The sequence below is a fragment of the Drosophila grimshawi genome, unplaced genomic scaffold (genome assembly GCF_018153295.1).
Source record: "Drosophila grimshawi isolate 15287-2541.00 unplaced genomic scaffold, ASM1815329v1 contig_311, whole genome shotgun sequence".
NCBI classification, from domain to species: domain Eukaryota; kingdom Metazoa; phylum Arthropoda; class Insecta; order Diptera; family Drosophilidae; genus Drosophila; species Drosophila grimshawi.
In genome coordinates this window covers 11,247,803-11,271,659 of record NW_025063098.1, presented here as the reverse complement: position 1 = coordinate 11,271,659, position 23,857 = coordinate 11,247,803, and the positions used below count along the sequence as shown (strand labels likewise).

The 23,857-nt window shown below is 39.5% G+C and overlaps 4 protein-coding genes across 4 annotated transcripts; 1 reads left to right on the top strand and 3 right to left on the bottom strand.

Annotated features, from left to right (window-relative positions):
* Positions 1–3,002: 3,002 nt before the first annotated feature.
* LOC6563174 lies at positions 3,003–4,296 on the bottom strand. The gene is made up of 3 exons (XM_001989594.2): positions 4,231–4,296; positions 3,767–4,174; positions 3,003–3,711 (listed from the first exon to the last, which is right to left on the bottom strand). Exons 1-3 carry the CDS (start codon positions 4,268–4,270, stop codon positions 3,092–3,094), a joined length of 1,068 nt encoding a protein of 355 aa, XP_001989630.2. The 5' UTR covers positions 4,271–4,296; the 3' UTR covers positions 3,003–3,091.
* Positions 4,297–6,254: 1,958 nt separating this feature from the next.
* On the bottom strand, positions 6,255–10,610 carry LOC116805396. Its single transcript, XM_043215133.1, has 3 exons — positions 10,602–10,610; positions 7,013–7,420; positions 6,255–6,951 (listed from the first exon to the last, which is right to left on the bottom strand). The coding sequence occupies exons 2-3, from the start codon at positions 7,389–7,391 to the stop codon at positions 6,332–6,334; spliced, it is 999 nt and encodes a 332-aa protein (XP_043071068.1). The 5' UTR covers positions 7,392–7,420; positions 10,602–10,610; the 3' UTR covers positions 6,255–6,331.
* A 1,951-nt stretch (positions 10,611–12,561) lies between these two features.
* Positions 12,562–13,866, bottom strand: LOC6563287. Its single transcript, XM_032736938.2, has 3 exons — positions 13,810–13,866; positions 13,346–13,753; positions 12,562–13,286 (listed from the first exon to the last, which is right to left on the bottom strand). The coding sequence occupies exons 1-3, from the start codon at positions 13,847–13,849 to the stop codon at positions 12,667–12,669; spliced, it is 1,068 nt and encodes a 355-aa protein (XP_032592829.2). The 5' UTR covers positions 13,850–13,866; the 3' UTR covers positions 12,562–12,666.
* Positions 13,867–20,437: 6,571 nt separating this feature from the next.
* LOC6563288 (mitochondrial 2-oxoglutarate/malate carrier protein) lies at positions 20,438–22,400 on the top strand. Its single transcript, XM_001989596.2, has one exon. The coding sequence runs from the start codon at positions 21,026–21,028 to the stop codon at positions 21,974–21,976; it is 951 nt and encodes a 316-aa protein (XP_001989632.1). The 5' UTR covers positions 20,438–21,025; the 3' UTR covers positions 21,977–22,400.
* The last annotated feature ends 1,457 nt before the right edge of the window (positions 22,401–23,857 follow it).

Here is a 23,857-nt window from a genome sequence, read left to right as displayed (position 1 = left end):
GCACAACTTTCCATTGCCAGCTTTTATTATATTAGCCATAGAAAGCGCGTCCAGCCGCAATATTATAGTACACAGCTTCCATTTACCCACTCTTTTGTGTTCATTCGAATAAAAAGTTTGCCTAGCGGAAAATAAAAGCATTGCCTACTTACAGGCTGTGCCGAGCCGATGTAGGCAGAACTGAGAAAAACCTCTCATCGGGCTGCAATGCACATTGCATTCTCTGGATGAGTTCACAGAACTAAGCAAAATATTAAAATACAAAATCTTAGAAGACGGAGTCTGCGCATTTATTAACATTATAATGCTTGATACCATCGTAAATGTATTGCAAGATTTGAAAAGCGATAGATAAATAATCTATAAAGTATATCATCTCCAGCATGCTCAATAGCATAACGATGTATTTTTTTTTATTTATTCATTTACAAAACTATGACTTACTAGTACTAACCGTGGCCTTTGACTTGAATATTTTATCTATATTTTAGGTATATGTAATGCAAAAGTGAATATGCCCCTTCCTCAATAACTGTCATCTGATGGTAATCTAAAACGGCGTATTTTAGTTTGTGGGACACTCTCAATATGTCCGCCGGCGATCCTGTTTCCTACTCAATTGTCGTCCCCCTTCCAGGCCGTAGTCGTCCCTCAGCGCAGCGCCCATTCGCTTCCTTGGCAATCGTCGCAATTTGTATTATGCGCCTCAGCGCCTTTGCACTTAATGTCTTATTTGTATTTAATCGCGGCTTCCATTTTATTGGCATCCGCCTCGGAGTACGCAGCTCGCGGATTTGTTGCTCAGCTCGTAGTTATATTCAATGAAGTTCGAGCAGCGCAGCAAACTCATAGATATAAATACAGATACAGTTACATTTACAGATACAGATACATCTACAGTCCTACAACATTTGCAAATAAATGAAAATGACACAATTTGTCGCTGCTGCTGGCGTTATTTGTGTCTGCCGCTCGGCTGATTGCTGTCACTTTGGCGCCCTACGTTTCTGAGGCATTTGACAATTGAAATGGTTCAGGAATCCTTCAATTTATATATGTATTTATACTTACTTACATCAAAGAAGCTTAGCAGCGTATTCAGTGTGTCATGCCAACCAAAAACGGTAAACAATTTTGACCAACTTCTGCGTAAGCCATTCAGCCAAAGGGCCGGAGGCATATGAGCTGCGTTTTGCGTCTTACGTGTGACTTACGGAATTATTATGTGTGATAATGCCAACAAAACAGAAACAGAAGGACGGATATATCCAAATGTGGGACGGTTTTGTTTTGGGCTGATTCCCAGCTGTTGGGCAGTTTAAAGTTTTCGCATTTACATTCGCTGTGCCACATGGCACGGAAATTGCGGCAGACAAAGGCCAACGCAAACAAAAATAAGAATAAAAACAACAACAGTGTTAGCCACGTAATGCTCACAGCGGATATACAAAGAAGCAGAAGAAGAACAGGACACAGAGGCAGAGGCAGTCGAAGCGCTTTGCCGTATGCAATAAAAAGCAAATGTAACGCAAAATGTTATTACGCATACGCCTTGTGCGTGGCGATGTGTGTTGCTTTCCCTCTGTGTGTGTGTGTTTGCGTATGTGCCGCCAACATCATGCTTGTCTTTAAGTCTTGCCCTATATCCTCAAACTCGCTGATGTTTTCTCTTTTTTTTTGCCCTTGCCTTTTAAAATGCCATTGTTTGCAGCTGCGCTTGACTGGCCCTCGTCCACACCCCTGCCATCCACCCAGTGACCTTATGATCATCCTTTTAGCCAGCAGTTAAAGCTGACTAGCTGGCCGGCTGGACGGCTGTCTTGGTTTTTTGTGTGTGTTCACTTTATGATATTGTCATGCCCTTAAGTCCCAGTAGATTAAATTTGCTCAACTATAAATACTCTCATTGACTATGTACAATGATAGCCATAATGAGGCACTAGACGCATTAAGATTCAGTCTGAAAATTACAGATAAAATGTTATTGGCTAATTATCATTAGTACTTACTATAAGCACTACATATTCGATTTATTGCTGACCTTATGAATTGTGTCTGACAGGGTTAATCAATAAATTCCTTAGATACATCCAAAGCTCTTTTTTTTAGCTAAGTGAAAGCAAAGTGAGAGAGGGAGACTATCAGACATCCTAGATATATAAATATGAACACCTTTCTTGAAAATAGCGTTTAATTATAAATAAATTGTAGTGGTTCTGAAATATATGAGTATATTGTTTTAAATTATTTAGCAAAAAGCACAGAACTGTCATTAAAAGTACATTTGTTGTACTTTCCAATGCGATGCAAAACTTATATATAACATTCAATTAAACTAGTACAATAAAAACTTTAGAAAAATTTGAAAATCAATGAGATAATTTAACCTGATCGCCTTGGCCAAATACTGTCAAGTTATACACGAAAATATTAATGACAAAAGCCCAAAAATTAAAGTTTTTAGTAAAGAGTTGGTAATGAGTTTCATTAACATACAATAGATTAATCTTTGCCCAATAAAATGTTCCTTACCCTGTGTACAATATGAGTATCATTATCAGACAACCCAACCTACTACTAATTCGTCCACTTTACTTTCTTTATGTATCCTGTGCCTATTTTTGAATGACATTAAAGGAAATTAAATTGCCTTTCCAAATAGGATAAACTTGTGTAGCCATATCCTAGACATTCACCATAATATGTATGACTGATTATGTCCTGTTTATTATTATTATGATAGTTACAAGTATATACAGTGAAATATGAGATTCGACTAAATAAACAACGACTTATTTTCTCGACAACTTTGGGTACTCGAGACTTTTATGACACTGCGCTTCACGAAATCGACTTCCTCTTTGGGCTATTCTTCTACGACAATTCCTTCTTTGACTAATGCTTATGCTGTTTTTAGATCTAGATCTGTTAACGTTGCCACCCAACAGCACTGTAAACACACTGTAACTAGTCGATACCTACATTTAAAAATAAATTAATTATGACAGTGTAATCATTATTTATTTTTCCATGGAATGCTTATCAGTGATTAGGTGATTAGCTTAAAGTCCAGTTTTATAATCAGTTCAGTTTAGATAGTAAAGGTTGCCGGATCACAGCAATAGGTGTAGCCCATCGCAGCGGTATTACGTAGGTTCAGCGGACACGGGATCGGGGTTTGGCAGTTCGCCGGTTGGCGCGGGCGTGCTCGGACGAAAACATTGTTGTACGTTATGAAAGCGTGCAATGGCCGATTAGTTGCGTCTCGCACAATTTTGTACATCCAGGTTGGTACAGGATTCTGGTTGGGGCCTGCGAGATAGGCCTGTCTCAGGGTGCGTCTCGAACTGGAGTCGGCCAGGCTCAATACACCCAGAGCGCCTGTGCGAACGTTCAGTACAGAGTTGGAGGGAATTTGAGTGCGGACCCACTCCTCGATGAATCTCCAGTTGCCATCATTGATCGATTGGAACTGGGGCACCACATTCAAATACTTGAAGGTGCCAGCGGCTTGGTCGCCAAAAAGAAAGTCGGACGAAGCGGTTAGATGACCACGATTGATAACCAAATCCCTATTATTTCTTATGTACTGTTGATTTTGACCATAAATCCTACCGAAGGTGCGGAAAATATTTCTTGTCAAATATGAGGATGCCTGTGCGGGCGTAATAAGTTGATCAGTTGTGAACCGCACATTTGGTCGAGTTGGAGCTACAATATTAAAAAAAAAGTATACAAATCCATGGTGAGCAGCTCTCAAACTTACAGATTGTCTTCGGATAGAGTGTCACATCCGAGAAATAGGCACGCACAGTCTGCGGATTGTAGCAGGTACGATACAGCTCCAACATGCGATTATTAAAGGTATGGCCAACGACATACATTAATGTCGGGCAGGCGCGATCGGTATGTGGCAAAGGACTAACATCGGGCACATTTCGTGGGTTACGGCAATTTACCGGTAGTGCCGGACGAAACCGTCTGTTCCTCTGGCACGTCGTCCGATACACTTCATTTTGTCGACAACGCAATGTGATTAAAGCACCTGAGGCAACATTTGCCGTCCTCAAGAGCTGGATGTTGTTGGACCTATCGGTAAAGGTGTAGACTCCATTCGCTTGCTCGATGTTCCGTCGGGTGATCATACACTGCCCGCGAACCTGAGTGATTGCCACTACACACAGAGAGGAGCATTGAGTCGCACTCAAAGTTTGAGTTATTCATATTTACCCAGCAGTGTCCACGAAAGTAAATGCAGCTTGTTAAACATCTCGCGATCGTGATGAACTGACTCAAACTCCCGGGTGCGATCTATTTATAGTGCCGCAACAACCCTTGTCAACGAAAGCTTATTTAAAAAAATACGGGGAATATCAGCAAACCGATTATGACTGGGGAATATTGTATTCCCATATTATTCCAGTCGTTTGTTTGTCTGCCCCAGTTGGCAAATTGTAAAGACTATGACAATACAACATATATCACCTGCTAACATATTGTTCAATATTTTATTGAATTGCATGAATAAAACACATATGACACATATATTGCATTAAGATCGAGAACAATAACGAAATGCTGTCATTAATTGCCACCTTCCAAGGCGAAGTATTGATCGTTGTTCGTTTGGTGCCAATTTGTATGATTACTGCTGGTCAAGGTATCGGAATCAAATATTTAAATCGTTGGTATGCCTGCTACCTGCTACCACACAACCGTAGCCAGTTGCAAGTTGGCCGACAATAAAGTACGTTTACTACTACATTTAATTTATGGAAAAAGAATTCTGAGATGCATGACTTTAACTAGAGCTAAGTTGTCGCAAATGTCACTCAAATGTTTGCAATGTAACAATCTGGCAACCCTCGTTTAGCTTATCCTAAGTTTTGCATTGTCCGTTCGTTCGGATGTACTCAAATATTAATTTCACAAAAGTTCTGTACCCACTCCGTTTTTGACTGCCGAATGCGTCGCGTCATTAGAAGTGTGATTCCTGCATATTATTAGCATTTATTTGTAATGCTCTAGTTAAGATTAACGGGAACTAATGAGAGCAATGGAATAATTTATAGCTACATAAATATATTTATTGCTTGTAAGAAATTTATATTGCAATAAGTAGACATTATGTATATTTATACAACAACAAAACTGTAAAACACTCGCACAGTTGTACTTTTATAGGTATATATATATTTTCAACTGATGTTCTCCCTTCTTTTCAAAAATTGTTTTGTGAGTATTTCTCTGTGCCTTAGTGATCGTGAGTCGGCTCTAAAGATTTTCTCTTTATTGTAAAGGTGGTCAACAACACCAACAGCACACGGCACCAAATTGAAATTTTTCTTGGGCTATCTCGTTATAAAATTCAATACTTATAAAATAGCTATTATATTTTCAATTTGAGCACTTTATTTTGAATTGTTGCACCTTTAATTGTGATTATCATCGCCTACAGGCCTGCAGACATCGATTGATCACTAAAGATCACTTAAGGTCGTAAGAATTTTTATATTTGCATTTATTAGCAGAGTACATTTAAGATTAACAATTTGTTAATTAAAATCATGTATGTTAACTTCGATACGAAATGAACTATGATCTGAATATTTCCTTGATTGCTTCCTACAAGGTTGGGTGGATATCAAAGAGAACATTACCATATTAGTTATCCAACTTAAGATAGGGCATAATGCATATCAGTCTGTGTCCATTTGTTTGGTTCGATTTCCGTGTTGACTCCTTCTCTGGCAACGATATTATTATTGTAACACCGCTTGTCTATGCAGCCCAAGACCAACGCCACATTTCCCTGCGTATGGGCGTCCAAATAATAGATGGAGTGTGCATCCCTAGACGACTCTGTAAGTGTTGGTTACAAGTTATATATGAGAATATTTATAACAAATGCCCAAAAATTAAAATTGTTGGTTAAGAGAGTAGCCAATGAGTTTCATTAACAATAATGGACCCAATAAAAAGTTCGTTAGCCTGTGTACCCAATAATTATCATTATCACACAACTCAAACCACTACTAATTTGTGCACTTTCATTCTGTATGTATGTATTCTGTGCCTATTTTATATGATTAAATTATATAATTAAATTACCTTTACAAATTGTATAAGCTTGTGTAGCTCTATCCTAGACATAATCATATTTTGAAGAGTTAGCGACCGTCCTTACCTTAAAGCGTCATATAAAAAATAATTACTTTAACATTTATATTTTTAAAATACATTTATTATGACAATATTAATTCATTTTTGGTCACATCACTTTCCATGGAATGCTTATCAGTGATCAGCTGCCAAGCGTAATCTGTTCAGTTTAGATAGTAAAGGTTGCCGGATCACAGCAATAGGTGTAGCCCATAGCAGCGGTACTAGTTAGATTCAGCGGACACGGGATCGGGTTTCGGCAGTTTGCCGGAGCAGGTGGACTTGCTCCGACGAAAACATTGTTGTACGTTATGAAAGCGTGCAATGCCAGATTATTTGCGTCTCGCACAATTTTGTACATCCAGGTTGGTACAGGATTCTGGTTACGGCCTGCGAGATAGGCCTGTTTCAGGGTGCGTCTCGGACTGGAGTCGGCCAGGCTCAACACACCCAGAGCGCCCGTGCGAACATTCAGTATAGAGGTGTTGGGAATTTGGGTGTGGATCCACTCCTCGATGAGTTTCCAGTTGCCATCATTGATCGATTGGAACTGGGGCACCACATTCAAATACTTGAAGGTGCCAGCGGCTTGGTCGCCAAAAAGAAAGTCGGACGAAGCGGTTAGATGACCACGATTGATAACCACATGCCTATTATTTCTAATGTACTGTTGATTTTGACCATAAATCCTACGGAAGGTGCGGAAAATATTTCTTGTCAAATATGAGGCTGCCTGTGCGGGCGTAATAAGTTGATCAGTTGAGAACTGCACATTTGGACGAGTTGGTACTACAATATTAAAAAAAAAGTCATTATATACAAATCCATGGTGAGCAGCCCTCAAACTTACAGATTGTCTTCGGATAGAGTGTCACATCCGAGAAATAGGCACGCACAGTCTGCGGATTGTAGCAGGTACGATACAGCTCCAACGTGTGATTATTAAAGGTATGGCCAACGAGAAACATTAATGTCGGGCAGGCGTTATTGGTATGTGGCAAAGGACTAACATCGGGCACATTTCGTGGGTTATGGCAATGTACCGGTAGTGCCGGACGAAACTGTCTGTTCCTCTGACACGTCGCCTGATGCACTTCATTTTGTTCACAACGCAATGTGATTGTAAAACCTGGGTTAATAAGTTCCGTCCTCAACAGCTGGATGTTGTTGAACCTATCGGTAAAGGTGTAGACTCCATTCGCTTGCTCGATGTTCCGTCGGGTGATCATACACTGCCCACGAACCTGAGTGATTGCCACTACACACAGAGAGGAGCATTGAGTCGCACTCAAAGTTTGAGTTATTCATATTTACCCAGCAGTGTCCACGAAAGTAAATGCAGCTTGATAAACATCTCGCGATCGTGATGAACTGACTCAAACTCCCGGGTTGCGATCTATTTATAGTGCCGCAACAACCCTTGTCAACAAAAGCTTATTTAAAAAAATACGAGAAATATCAGCAAACCGATTATGACTGGGGAATATTGTATTCCCATATTATTCCAGTCGTTTGTTTGTCTGCCCAATTGGCAAATTGTAAAGACTATGACAATACAACATAATCGCCTGCTAACATATTGTTCAATATTTTATTGAATTGCATGAATAAAACACATATGACACATATATTGCATTAAGATCGAGAACAATAACGAAATGCTGTCATTAATTGCCACCTTCCAAGGCGAAGTATTGATCGTTGTTCGTTTGGTGCCAATTTGTATGATTACTGCTGGTCAAGGTCTCGGAATCAAATATTTAAATCGTTGGTATGCCTGCTACCTGCTACCACACAACCGTAGCCAATTGCAAGTTGGCCGACAATAAAGTACGTTTACTACTACATTTAATTTATGGAAAAAGAATTCTGAGATGCATGACTTTAACTAGAGCTAAGTTGTTGCAAATGTGACTTAAATGTTTGCAATGTAACAATCTGGCAACCCTCGTTTAGCTTATCCTAAGTTTTGCATTGTCCGTTCGTTCGGATGTACTCAAATATTAATTTCACAAAAGTTCTATAACAAATCCAGCATAAGTCCCCATTCTAATGTTTTTAAAGCATTTCTTTTTAATGCTCTAGTTAAGCTTAACGGGAACTAATGAGAGCAATGGAATAATTTATAGCTACATAAATATATTTATTGCTTGTAAGGAATTTATATTGCAATAAGTAGACATTATATATATTTATACAAAAACAAAACTGTAAAATACTCGCACAGTTGTACTTTTATAGGTATATATATATTTTCAACTGATGTTCTTCCTTCTTTTCAAAAATTGTTTTGTGAGTATTTCTCTGTACCTTAGTGATCGTGAGTCGGCTCTAAAGATTTTCTCTTTATTGTAAATGTGGTCAACAACACCAACAGCACACGGCACCAAATTGAAATTTTTCTTGGGTTATATTGTTATAAAATTCAATACTTATAAAATAGCTATTATATTTTCAATTTGAGCACAGGCCTGCAGACATCGATTGATCACTAAAGATCACTTAAGGTCGTAAGATTTTTTATATTTGCATATATTAGCAGAGTACATTTAATATTAACAATTTGTTAATTCAAATCATGTAGGATAATTTCGATACGAAATGAACTATGATCTAAATATTTTGTTATTGATTCCTACAAGATTGGGTGGATAACTTAAGATAGGGCATAATGCATATCAGTCTGTGTCCATTTGTTTGGTTCGATTTCCGTGTTGACTCCTTCTCTGGCAACGATATTATTATTGTAACACCGCTTGTCTATGCAGCCCAAGACCAACGCCACATTTCCCTGCGTATGGGCGTCCAAATAATAGATGGAGTCTGCATCCCTAGACGACTCTGTAAGTGTTGGTTACAAGTTATATATGAGAATATTTATAACAAATGCCCAAAAAATTAAAATTGTTGGTTAAGAGAGTAGCCAATGAGTTTCATTAACAATAATGGGCCCAATAAAAAGTTCGTTAGCCTGTGTACCCAATGATTATCATTATCACACAACTCAAACCACTACTAATTTGTATGTATGTATTCTGTGCCTATTTTATATGACATTAAAGGTAATTAAATTACCTTTACAAATTGTATAAGCTTGTGTAGCTGTATCCTAGACATAATCATATTTTGAAGAGTTAGCGACCGTCCTTACCTTAAAGCGTCATATACAAAATAATTACTTTAACATTTATATTTTTAAAATACATTTATTATGACAATATTAATTCATTTTTGGTCACATCACTTTCCATGGAATGCTTATCAGTGATCAGCTGCCAAGCGTAATCTGTTCAGTTTAGATAGTAAAGGTTGCCGGATCACAGCAATAGGTGTAGCCCATAGCAGCGGTACTAGTTAGATTCAGCGGACACGGGATCGGGTTTCGGCAGTTTGCCGGAGCAGGTGGACTTGCTCCGACGAAAACATTGTTGTACGTTATGAAAGCGTGCAATGCCAGATTATTTGCGTCTCGCACAATTTTGTACATCCAGGTTGGTACAGGATTCTGGTTACGGCCTGCGAGATAGGCCTGTTTCAGGGTGCGTCTCGGACTGGAGTCGGCCAGGCTCAACACACCCAGAGCGCCCGTGCGAACATTCAGCATAGAGGTGTTGGGAATTTGGGTGTGGATCCACTCCTCGATGAGTTTCCAGTTGCCATCATTGATCGATTGGAACTGGGGCACCACATTCAAATACTTGAAGGTGCCAGCGGCTTGGTCGCCAAAAAGAAAGTCGGACGAAGCGGTTAGATGACCACGATTGATAACCACATGCCTATTATTTCTTATGTACTGTTGATTTTGACCATAAATCCTACGGAAGGTGCGGAAAATATTTCTTGTTAAATATGAGGCTGCCTGTGCAGGCGTAAAAGGTGATCAGTTGTGAACTGCACATTTGGACGAGTTGGTACTACAATATTTAAAAAAAAGTCATTATATACAAATCCATGGTGAGCAGCCCTCAAACTTACAGATTGTCTTCGGATAGAGTGTCACATCCGAGAAATAGGCACGCACAGTCTGCGGATTGTAGCAGGTACGATACAGCTGCAACGTGTGATTATTAAAGGTATGGCCAACGATAAACATTAATGTCGGGCAGGCGCGATTGGTATGTGGCAAAGGACTAACATCGGGCACATTTCGTGGGTTATGGCAATGTACCGGTAGTGTCGGACGAAACTGTCTGTTCCTCTGACACGTCGTATGATGCACTTCATTTTGTTCACAACGCAATGTGATTGTAGCACCTGGGGCAAGAACTTCCGTCCCCAACAGCTGGATGTTGTTGGAGAAATCGGTAAAGGTGTAGACTCCATTCGCTTGCTCGATATTCCGTCGGGTGATCGTACACTGCCCGCGAACCTGAGTGATTGCCACTACACACAGAGAGGAGCATTGAGTCGCACTCAAAGTTTGAGTTATTCATATTTACCCAGCAGTGTCCACGAAAGTAAATGCAGCTTGATAAACATCTCGCGATCGTGATGAACTGACTCAAACTCCCGGGTTGCGATCTATTTATAGTGCCGCAACAACCCTTGTCAACGAAAGCTTATTTAAAAAAATACGGGAAATATCAGCAAACCGATTATGACTGGGGAATATTGTATTCCCATATTATTCCAGTCGTTTGTTTGTCTGCCCAATTGGCAAATTGTAAAGACTATGACAATACAACATAATCGCCTGCTAACATATTGTTCAATATTTTATTGAATTGCATGAATAAAACACATATGACACATATATTGCATTAAGATCGAGAACAATAACGAAATGCTGTCATTAATTACCACCTTCCAAGGCGAAGTATTGATCGTTGTTCGTTTGGTGCCAATTTGTATGATTACTGCTGGTCAAGGTCTCGGAATCAAATATTTAAATCGTTGGTATGCCTGCTACCTGCTACCTGCTACCACACAACCGTAGCCAATTGCAAGTTGGCCGACAATAAAGTACGTTTACTACTACATTTAATTTATGGAAAAAGAATTCTGAGATGCATGACTTTAACTAGAGCTAAGTTGTTGCAAATGTGACTTAAATGTTTGCAATGTAACAATCTGGCAACCCTCGTTTAGCTTATCCTAAGTTTTGCATTGTCCGTTCGTTCGGATGTACTCAAATATTAATTTCACAAAAGTTCTATAACAAATCCAGCATAAGTCCCCATTCTAATGTTTTTAAAGCATTTATTTTTAATGCTCTAGTTAAGCTTAACGGGAACTAATGAGAGCAATGGAATAATTTATAGCTACATAAATATATTTATTGCTTGTAAGAAATTTATATTGCAATAAGTAGACATTATATATATTTATACAAAAACAAAACTGTAAAATACTCGCACAGTTGTACTTTTATAGGTATATATATATTTTCAACTGATGTTCTTCCTTCTTTTCAAAAATTGTTTTGTGAGTATTTCTCTGTACCTTAGTGATCGTGAGTCGGCTCTAAAGATTTTCTCTTTATTGTAAATGTGGTCAACAACACCAACAGCACACGGCACCAAATTGAAATTTTTCTTGGGTTATCTCGTTATAAAATTCAATACTTATAAAATAGCTATTATATTTTCAATTTGAGCACTTTATTTTGAATTGTTGCACCTTTAATTGTGATTATCATCGCCTACAGGCCTGCAGACATCGATTGATCACTAAAGATCACTTAAGGTCGTAAGAATTTTTATATTTGCATTTATTAGCAGAGTACATTTAAGATTAACAATTTGTTAATTAAAATCATGTATGTTAACTTCGATACGAAATGAACTATGATCTGAATATTTCCTTGATTGCTTCCTACAAGGTTGGGTGGATATCAAAGAGAACATTACCATAATAGTTATCCAACTTAAGATAGGGCACAATGCATATCAGTCTGTGTCCATTTGTTTGGTTCGATTTCCGTGTTGACTCCTTCTCTGGCAACGATATTATTATTGTAACACCGCTTGTCTATGCAGCCCAAGACCAACGCCACATTTCCCTGCGTATGGGCGTCCAAATAATAGATGGAGTCTGCATCCCTAGACGACTCTGTAAGTGTTGGTTACAAGTTATATATGAGAATATTTATAACAAATGTCCAAAAATTAAAATTGTTGGTTAAGAGAGTAGCCAATGAGTTTCATTAACAATAATGGGCCCAATTAAAAGTTCGTTAGCCTGTGTACCCAATGATTATCATTATCACACAACTCAAACCACTACTAATTTGTATGTATGTATTCTGTGCCTATTTTATATGACATTAAAGGTAATTAAATTACCTTTACAAATTGTATAAGCTTGTGTAGCTGTATCCTAGACATAATCATATTTTGAAGAGTTAGCGACCGTCCTTACCTTAAAGCGTCATATACAAAATAATTACTTTAACATTTATATTTTTAAAATACATTTATTATGACAATATTAATTCATTTTTGGTCACATCACTTTCCATGGAATGCTTATCAGTGATCAGCTGCCAAGCGTAATCTGTTCAGTTTAGATAGTAAAGGTTGCCGGATCACAGCAATAGGTGAAGCCCATAGCAGCGGTACTAGCTAGATTCAGCGGACACGTGATCGGGTTTCGGCAGTTTGCCGGAGCACCTGGACGTGCTCGGACGAAAACATTGTTGTACGTTATGAAAGCGTACAATGGCCGATTAGTTGCGTCTCGCACAATTTTGTACATCCAGGTTGGTACAGGATTCTGGTTACGGCCTGCGAGATAGGCCTGACTCAGGGTGCGTCTTGGACTGGAGTCGGCCAGGCTCAATACACCCAGAGCGCCTGTGCGAACGTTCAGTACAGAGTTGGAGGGAATTTGAGTGCGGACCCACTCCTCAATGAGTCTCCAGTTGCCATCATTGATCGATTGGAACTGGGGCACCACATTCAAATACTTGAAGGTGCCAGCGGCTTGGTCGCCAAAAAGAAAGTCGGACGAAGCGGTTAGATGACCACGATTGATAACCAAATCCCTATTATTTCTTATGTACTGTTGATTTTGACCATAAATCCTACGGAAGGTGTTGAAAATATTTCTTGTCAAATATGAGGCTTCCTGTGCGGGCGTAATAAGTTGATCAGTTGTGAACCGCACATTTGGTCGAGTTGGAACTACAATATTAAAAAAAGTGATTGTATACAAATCCATGGTGAGCAGCCCTCAAACTTACAGATTGTCTTCGGATGGAGTGTCACATCCGAGAAATAGGCACGCACAGTCTGCGGATTGTAGCAGGTACGATACAGCTCCAACATGCGATTATTAAAGGTATGGCCAACGACAAACATTAATGTCGGGCAGGCGCGATCGTTATGTGCCACAGGCCTAATACCAGGCGCACTCAGTGGATTGCGGCAATTTATCGGCAGTGCCGGAGAAAACTGTCTGTTCCTCTGGCACGTTGTCTGATATACTTCATTTTGTTGACAACGCAATGTTATTATAGCACCTGAGGCAACAGTTGCCGTCCTCAACAGCTGGATGTTGTTGGACCTATCGGTAAAGGTGTAGACTCCATTCGCTTGCTCGATGTTCCGTCGGGTGATCATACACTGCCCGCGAACCTGAGTGATTGCCACTACACACAGAGAGGAGCATTGAGTCGCACTCAAAGTTTGAGTTATTCATATTTACCCAGCAGTGTGAGCGAAAGTAAATGCAGCTTGTTAAACATCTCGCGATCGTGATGAACTGACTCAAACTCCCGGGTTGCAATCTATTTATAATGCCGCAACAGCCCTTGTCAACTTATTTTTAAAAAAATGCGGGAAATATCAGCAAACCGATTATGGCTGGGGAATTTTGTATTCTCATATTTTTCCAGTCGTTTGTTTGTCTGCCCCAGTTGGTAAATTGTAAAGACTATGACAATACAACATAGATCACCTGCTAACATATTGTACAATATTTTATTGAATGCAAGAATAAAACACATATGACACATATATTGCATTAAGATCGAGAACAAAAACGATATTTTGTCATTAGTTGTCATTTTCCAAGGCGAAGTATTGATTGTTGTTCGCTGCCTAATTTATTTATCTTCAATTTAAGTTCATGCTCGCCGTTTGGCCAATTTGTATGATTAATGCTGGTCAAGGTCTCGGAATCAAATATTTAAATCGTTGGCATACCCGTAATGAAACATTTAACCCAGTTGCTAGTTGGTTTATTTAGGGGGCTATCAATCACGTATTGTGCCTGGTGAACCGGCAAATTTCCTCTGGCAAATTTCATCTTATAGAGCCAAGCCGAGCATGCATGTAGAAAAACTTACCGTATAATAAATCACCGAATGGAAATGACGACAGCAAATGTCTGTGTTGATTCAGAACGTAGGTCAACTTCAAAGCGACGACAACAGCCCGACTACGAAATACGTGTATTACTAAATTTAATTTATCAAAGAATGAATTCTGAGATACGTGACTTTAACTAAAAATAAAACCCTATACAATTGTTAGTAAATCGTTTATATTTAATGATCTGGTTAAGCTTAAGGTGAACTAATGAGAGCATTTGAATAATTTATAGCTATTTAAATCTGTATATTGCTTGTAAGGAATTTATATTGCAATAAGTAAACAGTTTATATATATATATATTATATTTAATGTGATAGAAATTATTATAATAAGAATAACATAAATTATTGTTATTTCAAATATCGCAATTATTTTCAACAATTTGTAGCTCATTTCAATCATATCGTTTTAGCTGCAACACTCTAATATACCTATGAAAGTAGAACTGTGCGAGTATTTCCATACACTGTCTTGTCCCTAGATGTTTTGGCAGACCCAGAAACTCTTGAAGTCAAGAACAAATTTCTGTCGGCTTAAGATTGTTGTTGCTCATATTGCAAAGTGGTTTTAGGTAACAAGACGTCTGCTTCAGAATTGCGTTGACCAAAGACCTGACAGAACACATTCACACTCACACACACAGACCCACTTGGCATTAGCACCATTAATTTTGTAGGTTACACTTTGCCGGCATTTCTCCTTTTCAGAATGTTGGCTGGCTGCTGGTTTTTGTCTTATTTTGTTTGTGTCGCGGTAGATTGGCAGTAGGCAGACTGGAGAAGTGGCCGAGTAAAAGTGTTTCACTTGTAAGCATCAGATAGATGGCGGTCTAGTTGGCCACATTTCTCGAGCAAATGCCACATCAAGTTGCAGCCGCAGCAAATTTCAACTTTTTATCTGAATCTGGCTTAAGTTACAAGTTGAAGCCGCAGATAGATATTTCAGCACAAAGTGGCTTTGTTGTTTGGCTCATGACTGAGCTGCTTTTAATTTATATGACCAAAAAATGTATATTACACGCACATGCACACATACACATACACACAAGCAGCACACAATGGCAGATATAAATTTTCTTACTCAGTTAGAGCGCTGTCATTCCATTAAGTAGATGCGGCGTATACCTAATGCTACCTTTAATCAATATACATGGAAAAACTGGCCCCTGCTGACACACATCTGAATTGGGCAAATGTAAGGGCCGACTACAATGAAATACGTACAATACAAGAAAAATATATAATTTTGAGCTGAAAGTAAGAAATGTTAAGTTACTAAATAAATGGAGTTACTTCAAACATAACAAGCCAATAAGGGACTCAACCATTTTGGACAGTGACAAGGACAGCTACAGGACTACCGTCTGCCTAAGCAACAATGCACAAATACAAAAGGAATACTCATACACATAATTTCTCATTGAGCTGATGCGAATGTAATCCCCATGTTGGACTAAGTGGAGCGAAGGGCCACTTTCACTTGGCTGGTCAGCAAACACAATAAAACTGTAAAGAATGTGCTCCACAGTTGGGCTTGTGTGTGGTTTTTTGTATTGTGTCCCTGTCTCCGGAAGCGCATTGTCAGCTCCATTAATGTTGATTATACGTTAATGTAAAGGATCTCAACCAACTGGCCAACGACGCGATGTTGTCCCAACGGGGTTCGGCATCATCAGGAGAAGAGAGGGTTGGGGTGGCTGACAACCGCAATGCAATTTAATCGGCTGCCTTGCAGCTGCTAGCCTTTAAGTGGCGTCGAAAAGTTTAGTGCAAAGTTTTAATTTGCATTTTAGAATGTGCCCGGCAGGTGTAGTTAGGGTGGCTGGTTAGGACCCCAGGGGTAATTATAATGCCATTAGCGTGTTTAGTTCACAGTCTGATTTAGCCAATGCCGCTTGCCCCCAAACAAATTGGCTGCTGTCGCGCTTATCCTGGCAGGACTAAGCAGTCTCTTTCCTCTTTGCTTTCAGGACCAGCTTCTGTTATTGCCATGCAAATTCTAATGGAATGCTAAATGTTTATTTACGCAGCAAGGGATGCCAAGTGACTGGGAGTGGCAGTGGCCCCTCAACTATTTTGTCGCATTTTGCATATTGCAAATGGCTCTGCAACGCTGAGAGGCAACACTTTTGCTGCAACGCGCCGCTCTGCCCGGCCCCGCATTTTTTCTAGCTCGCGGAATTCGTAAAGTCAACTCCATTACAGGAGACTGCAATCACTTTGAATGCAGCTCTAAATTAAGCAACAGGCAACATAAACGCAGAGAGATAGATTTAATACCTTATAGAATTCAAATTGCCGAGATATTTGAATAATATGCAATCTCCATATTTTAACGCTATCAACCTGTTTACTTAATTGATGACATTTCTTGGTTTTCATTAACTTTACAAATACTTATTAGCTCATATTATTTGCATATTCTTGTCTGATTGGGAATTTTTCCTAGTTTTCCCCAAACATTCTAATAAATCTTGGACCATTTTACATTTTAATATCCCCAGATTTATTATATCATATATTTACATTTTTTTCTTTCCTTAAACTTTTTATTGATTTTTTCCTCTTTTATTTTTATGTTGGTTCATTTGTAACTTAAATTTTTACATTTTCAATGACTTTTATCATAAATCATTTCCTTGCTTATAAATGAGAAACGTAGCTTTGTACAATGTTTTTCAGTTGCAATGTTAACCCCTTTCCATTTCGTTTTAAATCTACTTTCTGCAATTCCATTCCATTTTCATTCACCATAGAATAGGTACTCATACAGGTTACATAACATGAACTACTGTTTTGCTTACATTTTCTTTCTCGAAAAATGTTTTGTCCAAGCAAGTACAAAACTTGAAATGTAAATTAAAATATTTTTAAGCTCCACACACTTCTTATGCAACTCTAATGTGATTCGTGTGGCAATTTCAATTCTCCAGCATTTGGCCTCAACGTTTCCAAATTCAGAGCTGGTGCCAAGCAGGAAATGTCTGCATGCGTCTGAGAATTGTGACCTTTGTTGGAAACTCAAGGATGCCTTTGTTTATTATACTTTTACGCCAAGAATAACCACTGGATACCGTCTGAGCTTGAACTGAACTTTTTTTTGGCAGCGATGCAAACTTATTGTCGTTTACCAACGCACTAAAATCTTCCAGTCGATTTGCCGTTTGCCAAAACTCATCTCTAAAGCATGAGATTACCTGCGAATTCGGAAGATTCGGTTCTGTTATACTGACGTATGCCCCATAACGCATCACTAAACGTGCTGCACAAAAATAAATTTCCCAAGTTGCAAATGAAACTCGCTGGTGGTATTTCTGTGAGTTTTTGTTGCCCGCCCATATTCCACACTCCAAGCCAGCCTCGCTGTGTTAAAATTAGCAAGTGACGCGGGTATCGACGCCAAACTGTTGATTCAACTCCCGGCTTGTACGCTCAGCGACGATGAAGTCTACATATAACGAGCGACCTTATCGCTTAAGCATTTTCGCACAAAAGCCACACAAAGCTGCCGGGCTCTATAGCTGATGTAAGGCTGTATGTCTGGCTGGCTGGGTTTGGTTTTGGTTTTGGCCCTGGTTGTCGTTGTCGCTCTGATCTGGCCTGGCAGGGATGCTGCCGCACATGGATTCATTCAACTTGACGCTAATATCACATGCTTTGATTACAGCAGCGTGAAATTTTATTGATTGGCCAGCTAACGTCGCATGAATGATGAGGCAGTAACCGCCCAAAAGGGCGATCCCTTAGGTGAATAAGGGCAAGTGGCCGGTATTGAAAGTAATGCTAACAGCGAAACTCTAAATAAACTATTAAGAACCATCTTTAGCTCAACTACACAATGCCCTTTGCACATCTAATAATCTTTCATTTCTGAATTCATTTTCAATTAATATACATACTTAAGATATCTTTAAAGTTAGCAAAGTCAACTATGCACTTTTTTTACTGATATAGGGTGAAGGTCGTAAAAAATCGAAAGCTTTGAGTTAGTAAGAATCATTTTACATCAAAGTTCTTATCCTATTATCTTTTATTATACACTATCCATTAAAGTTTGGCAAGCCCTCCCAACCTAGTTAAGCTTTGCTCCCCTTAAGTGAGTATTATTATATTCTGTGGAGAGTGTCACAAGCGTTGCCAGCTAGTCAATGGGACTCGGTTTTGGCCCGTTTGAAGCATTCGCTTTGCAGATGGCTGTGTAAAACGTCCAAGCATTCAATTTCACTCACAATGTCCTTCACAGTGAATGCATATATATATATATATATATTTAAGTGTGTGTGTGTGTGTGTGTTTGTGGCAGAAGTTGCCGCCTTCGCGAGCATATTAACTGCCATTGCTGTTGGGGCACTGGGGCAGTGGATATGGCTGTCTCCGCCTCTGTCTCTGCCTCTGCCTCTGCCTCTGGTTACGACCACGGTAGTTGCATGTAGTATGAGTAGTTGTATCTATAGAACCAATCTCGCTTGACAGTTCCACATTTTCGTTTTGTGTCATCCTTTGGCGCTGTTGGTGTTGATGTTGCTGCTGCTGCTGTTGCTGCTGCTGCCACTTCGTCTGTGCACTCTCATCTCTGCTTTTGTTGTTTTTGTTCGTTCTCGATTTCATTCTTTAAAATACGAAAATCCCCAGCTCGCACACAGGCAGAAAAATGCCGTTGTCGCTTAAATTCAATTGGAACCGCTTCGGCTTGAATGTAAGGAGAGGCGGGCGAGCGGAGGGGCAATCTGTTGAGCCCCTTTGATTGAATGAAGCGCGAATGAGCGAATTGCATGCGCTTCGCTGGATAAATTCTGAGATCCATGATTGAATGCCGCCAAGCGATGCCATCCCAATGTACACTCACAACAAACTCAGCGCATATCGCATAATGATAATGTCATTAAAATCGAGAATGCGTATGTCGCTACATTGATTTCTATCGGTTAGTTGGCATGTGTCAAGTACATATGAATATTCAATATATCACAATCTTTAATTACATTCGCTTTTATCAGTTTAGTTTGACAAAAAGTTTTATCGGAAAAAAAGCATCATAAATCACATCGTAATAATCACTACTAATCACATATATAACCTGAATTTATTATTCCACTGTTTTCTTATATTAGTATATATACTCAGTTAATAATTATCGCGTTTTACTTAGCTTGAACTCATTCTTATTTTAATTGATATTGTATATGTATGTAAAAATTAGTGCTAATTTGCCTATACGGCAGGCATGCATTTTTTTTACATACAGGTGTACAAATGTTTTGATCCTCTAAAAAAAAAGCTGTATACGTCCAATTAGCAACAGGTTGTGTAAAAAAATCGATAATATCTCATATTCGACTCAGTAGTCACATATTTAGATTACATAGTTGATTAGAACAATTATAATACAAATTTGACAAACATTTTTAACACGGGCCGCGATAAGAAGCCGACAAAAACTTCTTAAAAACACCAAGGCAACAAAGCAGATAAAGAACTTATATGTAAGAATACATGCATAAATAAACCAACATGCGTTATTAGAAAACTAATAACATATAGTTTATGTGAAGCTATGTTAAGAAGTATCGGGCAGAAAATTATTTGAGCAAAAACGACACAGCTGTTCAGTGTTTAACAGCACCGTCTTGACCAGAGAGACCGAGAGACAGAGATAGAGAGAGAGAGTGATAGAGTGCAACCAGCGGCAAACAGCGAGCTATCGTTCAAGCAGGGCTGTCATCGTTGCGATGGGCGTTTTCAGTTTGTGTTCTCCGACCTATTCATATTAAATTAAGAGCAACTGTTGAGGGAAGGTGCCTATTAATATTTTTATGGTAGATCACAATTTATGTCATAAGTTGCAGTATCTAACCAATTTAGTATGTACACCTTCAAAGCATTTAACAAAATATGTTCAGCCACCGCGCGTGCAGCTGACAACCCTGTTTACCTCTGCGCCGTCGCTGTACACGTCATCAGCTGAGCGACGAAAAGAGAAAACCGCGAATTGTTTTTGTTACGCTGTGGCACTGTTCTCATTTCCATTGCAGGCAGCTGCGACTATTTAATTTGTGTAGTTTTTCGTTGCACAACAATTTGCAATTTGGGGCAGGCAATATTGTCACACGTGAAAATAACGGATAAGTGGCGCCTAAAATTAGCAACATTCGGTGACGGCGACACAAGCACGCCATTGACATTGATTCACATTCAGAAAGAGGCAGAGAGAGAAAGCAGCTGTTGCCAGCGAGCAAAAGCAAAAATAAATCGAGGAAGTGTGTGCAACCGCCAACGCCACGGCCAGTATCAGCTGCTCGCTCTGGCCATAAGCAATAATTTATAACTATTTGAGCTTCTGGGCAGGAACGTACAAAGCTATAGGATTATATTAAAGCAGCACACACATTCCCAGCAAAAGCATCGACCAGAGTGGAGTTAACAGCACAACAACATTGGCAACTGTAGCGGCAAGAACTGAGCCTGGAACCGATTGATACCGCAGTGCATTTAATCAAAACATTTTGTGTTGTGTAATCAGCAAAGTGAACGAAAAAATTCGCAGCCATGTCAGAGCAGAAAGAGACAAGCAAAAGAGTGACGCCGCCCGCGTTTTCGAAATATCTGATTGGTGGTGCCAGCGGCATGGGTGCCACCATGTGTGTCCAGCCCCTGGATCTCGTCAAGAATCGAATGCAGATAGCTGGTGCCGGTAGCGGCAAGAAGGAATACCGCAATTCCTTCCACTGCATTCAGACGGTGGTTAAGCGCGAGGGACCCCTTGCCCTGTACCAGGGCATTTCAGCAGCGCTGCTGAGGCAGGCGACTTACACCACTGGTCGTTTGGGTATGTACACTTACCTGAATGAGGAGTATCGGACACGTTTCGATCGAGCGCCCAACGTGGTCGCCAGCATGGTGATGGGCATGATAGCGGGCGCTTCTGGTGCATTCATTGGCACCCCGGCAGAGGTGGCTCTCATCCGCATGACCTCCGATGGACGCCTGCCGATGGAGGAGCGACGCAACTACAAGAACGTGGGCAATGCTCTAGCCCGGATAACACGCGAGGAGGGAGTGGCGGCACTGTGGCGTGGCTGCCTGCCCACTGTGGGTCGTGCCATGGTCGTGAACATGACCCAATTGGCCAGCTACTCCCAGTTCAAGTCGTACTTCCGCACCGGACCGCTCCAAATGGAGGAGGGCATCAAGCTGCACTTCTTCGCCAGCATGCTGAGCGGCCTGCTGACCACGATCACATCGATGCCGTTGGACATTGCCAAGACGCGCATACAGAACATGAAGATGGTCGATGGCAAGGCCGAATACAAGGGCACCATGGATGTGCTGCTCCGGGTGGCACGTCACGAGGGCATCTTTTCGCTGTGGAAGGGTTTCACGCCTTACTATTTCCGCCTGGGACCGCACACGGTGCTGACGTTCATACTAATGGAGCAGCTAAACGGCGTCTTCAACAAGTACGTGCTAGGCACGGAGAAGCGCGGCTCCGGCATATAAGCTGGGCCAAGGGACGCAACTGTAGCAAGCTGTGTGGCCTTGTTGTTGTTAAAGTTTAATCTGTTGTACAGTGCTAGCCAATATATTCCAAACAACTCCTCGAACGATGAATCAAACTATGGACAATACAAATGATGGGATGATAATAGCGATTATACAATATACAAATACATATATATATACATATATCTTTTTACGATCAAACGTGAGGCATTTAAGTGTCGCGAATTCCGGTGACAGTATAACGAAATTGTATGCATCTGTTAAGGCAGATTTCTGTTATTAAAAACAAAATAATAAGTAAAAAGTCGATTCTCAATAAAGCACAATATTAAAAACATTTCCAGAAGTGTGTATATAGAAATATATATACTGCACTCATTACATTTATTATCTGATTGGCATTATTGCTAATATGCTCTTATCTCGCTGCTCAAAGAAAACTCTTTTCATTTACGGCTAGCTTTTGCTAGTTTCCCTGATAGGCGTTATCATTAACGCTGCTGCTATTATTTCGGTGCAAAGTTGAAAATATTTAAATATGGCACAAAGCTTCCCTACATTGATAACACAACTTAGGGGTTATGATATCCCCATAGCTATACTTAAGACTGGCTATAGAGACTTTACCCACATATTTTTGTATCATGCACAAATATGATTGATATAAATAGAGGGTATCTCGTATTGTTTTGATAGTTTGGTAAACTAGTTAGGAATATATGTATTTATCACCTAATTCAACATAAAAAATACTTTAAATGCAAACTCGAATTCAATTTTTGTCGCTCTTCTTTAATACATTTGAACATAAAATTATATTTATGACACACAGACAATAAAAAAGCGGATAAAATTTATTTAAAAAGTTTTATACGCCATTATTCATGGTACTTTGATTTTGTAGACCAAATATGCATAATATAAAATTAACAATAATAGTTCTAATAGAATGCCTATTTATCTATTTAGCTCTTTTATATTTAAAAAAAGAAAATGTGATCATTGATCTCCATAGAAAAAAAGTCAATCAGACCAACATAAAAAATAGTTTGCATTAGTTAAAATGTTATTCACGAGACAAGACGATTAAAATTGAGTCTAATGACAGAAATACAGATATATGAATTGATAACAACATTAAACAAATTATTCATGTGTCAGAAATGTGATAATCTAATAATAGTAAGCAGCCAGTTCAGCTTGTAAGGGTATAAGCACTTCGTGTTCTATGTTTTAATAAATTTGTTAACTGAAGCGTTAAGTTTTCTTGGAAATATGCCCCCAGTTGAAAGTAAAGTGGACCATCGTTGGCCACAAGCAAACATCGCATTATACATACACCCAGTTTGTTGGAGGCGGCAGCTGCTTGGGCTGCTTTTGCTGCCGAATACTATTTGCGTAATAAAATTTGTAGCTGGCGCAGTTTGGGTGCTAGTAGATTTGGCCGCAAACCTCTTGGGTTATAACAAATCAAAAGTTTATCTCATAAATAAATGAAAATAAAAAGTTCATAGCCAGCGGGGCGCAGTTAAACGAAACACTTGTTTTTTTTTCTTAGCGCTGTTCGCTCACTTAAAATTCAGAAGATGTTATCCCTTCGCCTGTGCTCAAGTTCGGTTCAACTTCAAGTGAACTCGGGGTAATTAAACTCTTTTGGAGCACTTTGCGCCTTGTGGTTTTGAAATTGTCTCCAATGAACCATTAAGTGATGAAGCTGCACTTTAATAGTATTCGTAGCGCGTCTGTGCCCTTTTAGCACTTGTACACGGTCCATATCGTAATAAGATTTACTGAATAGCTTTGACAACCATCCAAACAAATCACATTAAATTCTGCAAAATCGCGATTATCATTGCATTAGCTTCGAACATTAAAACT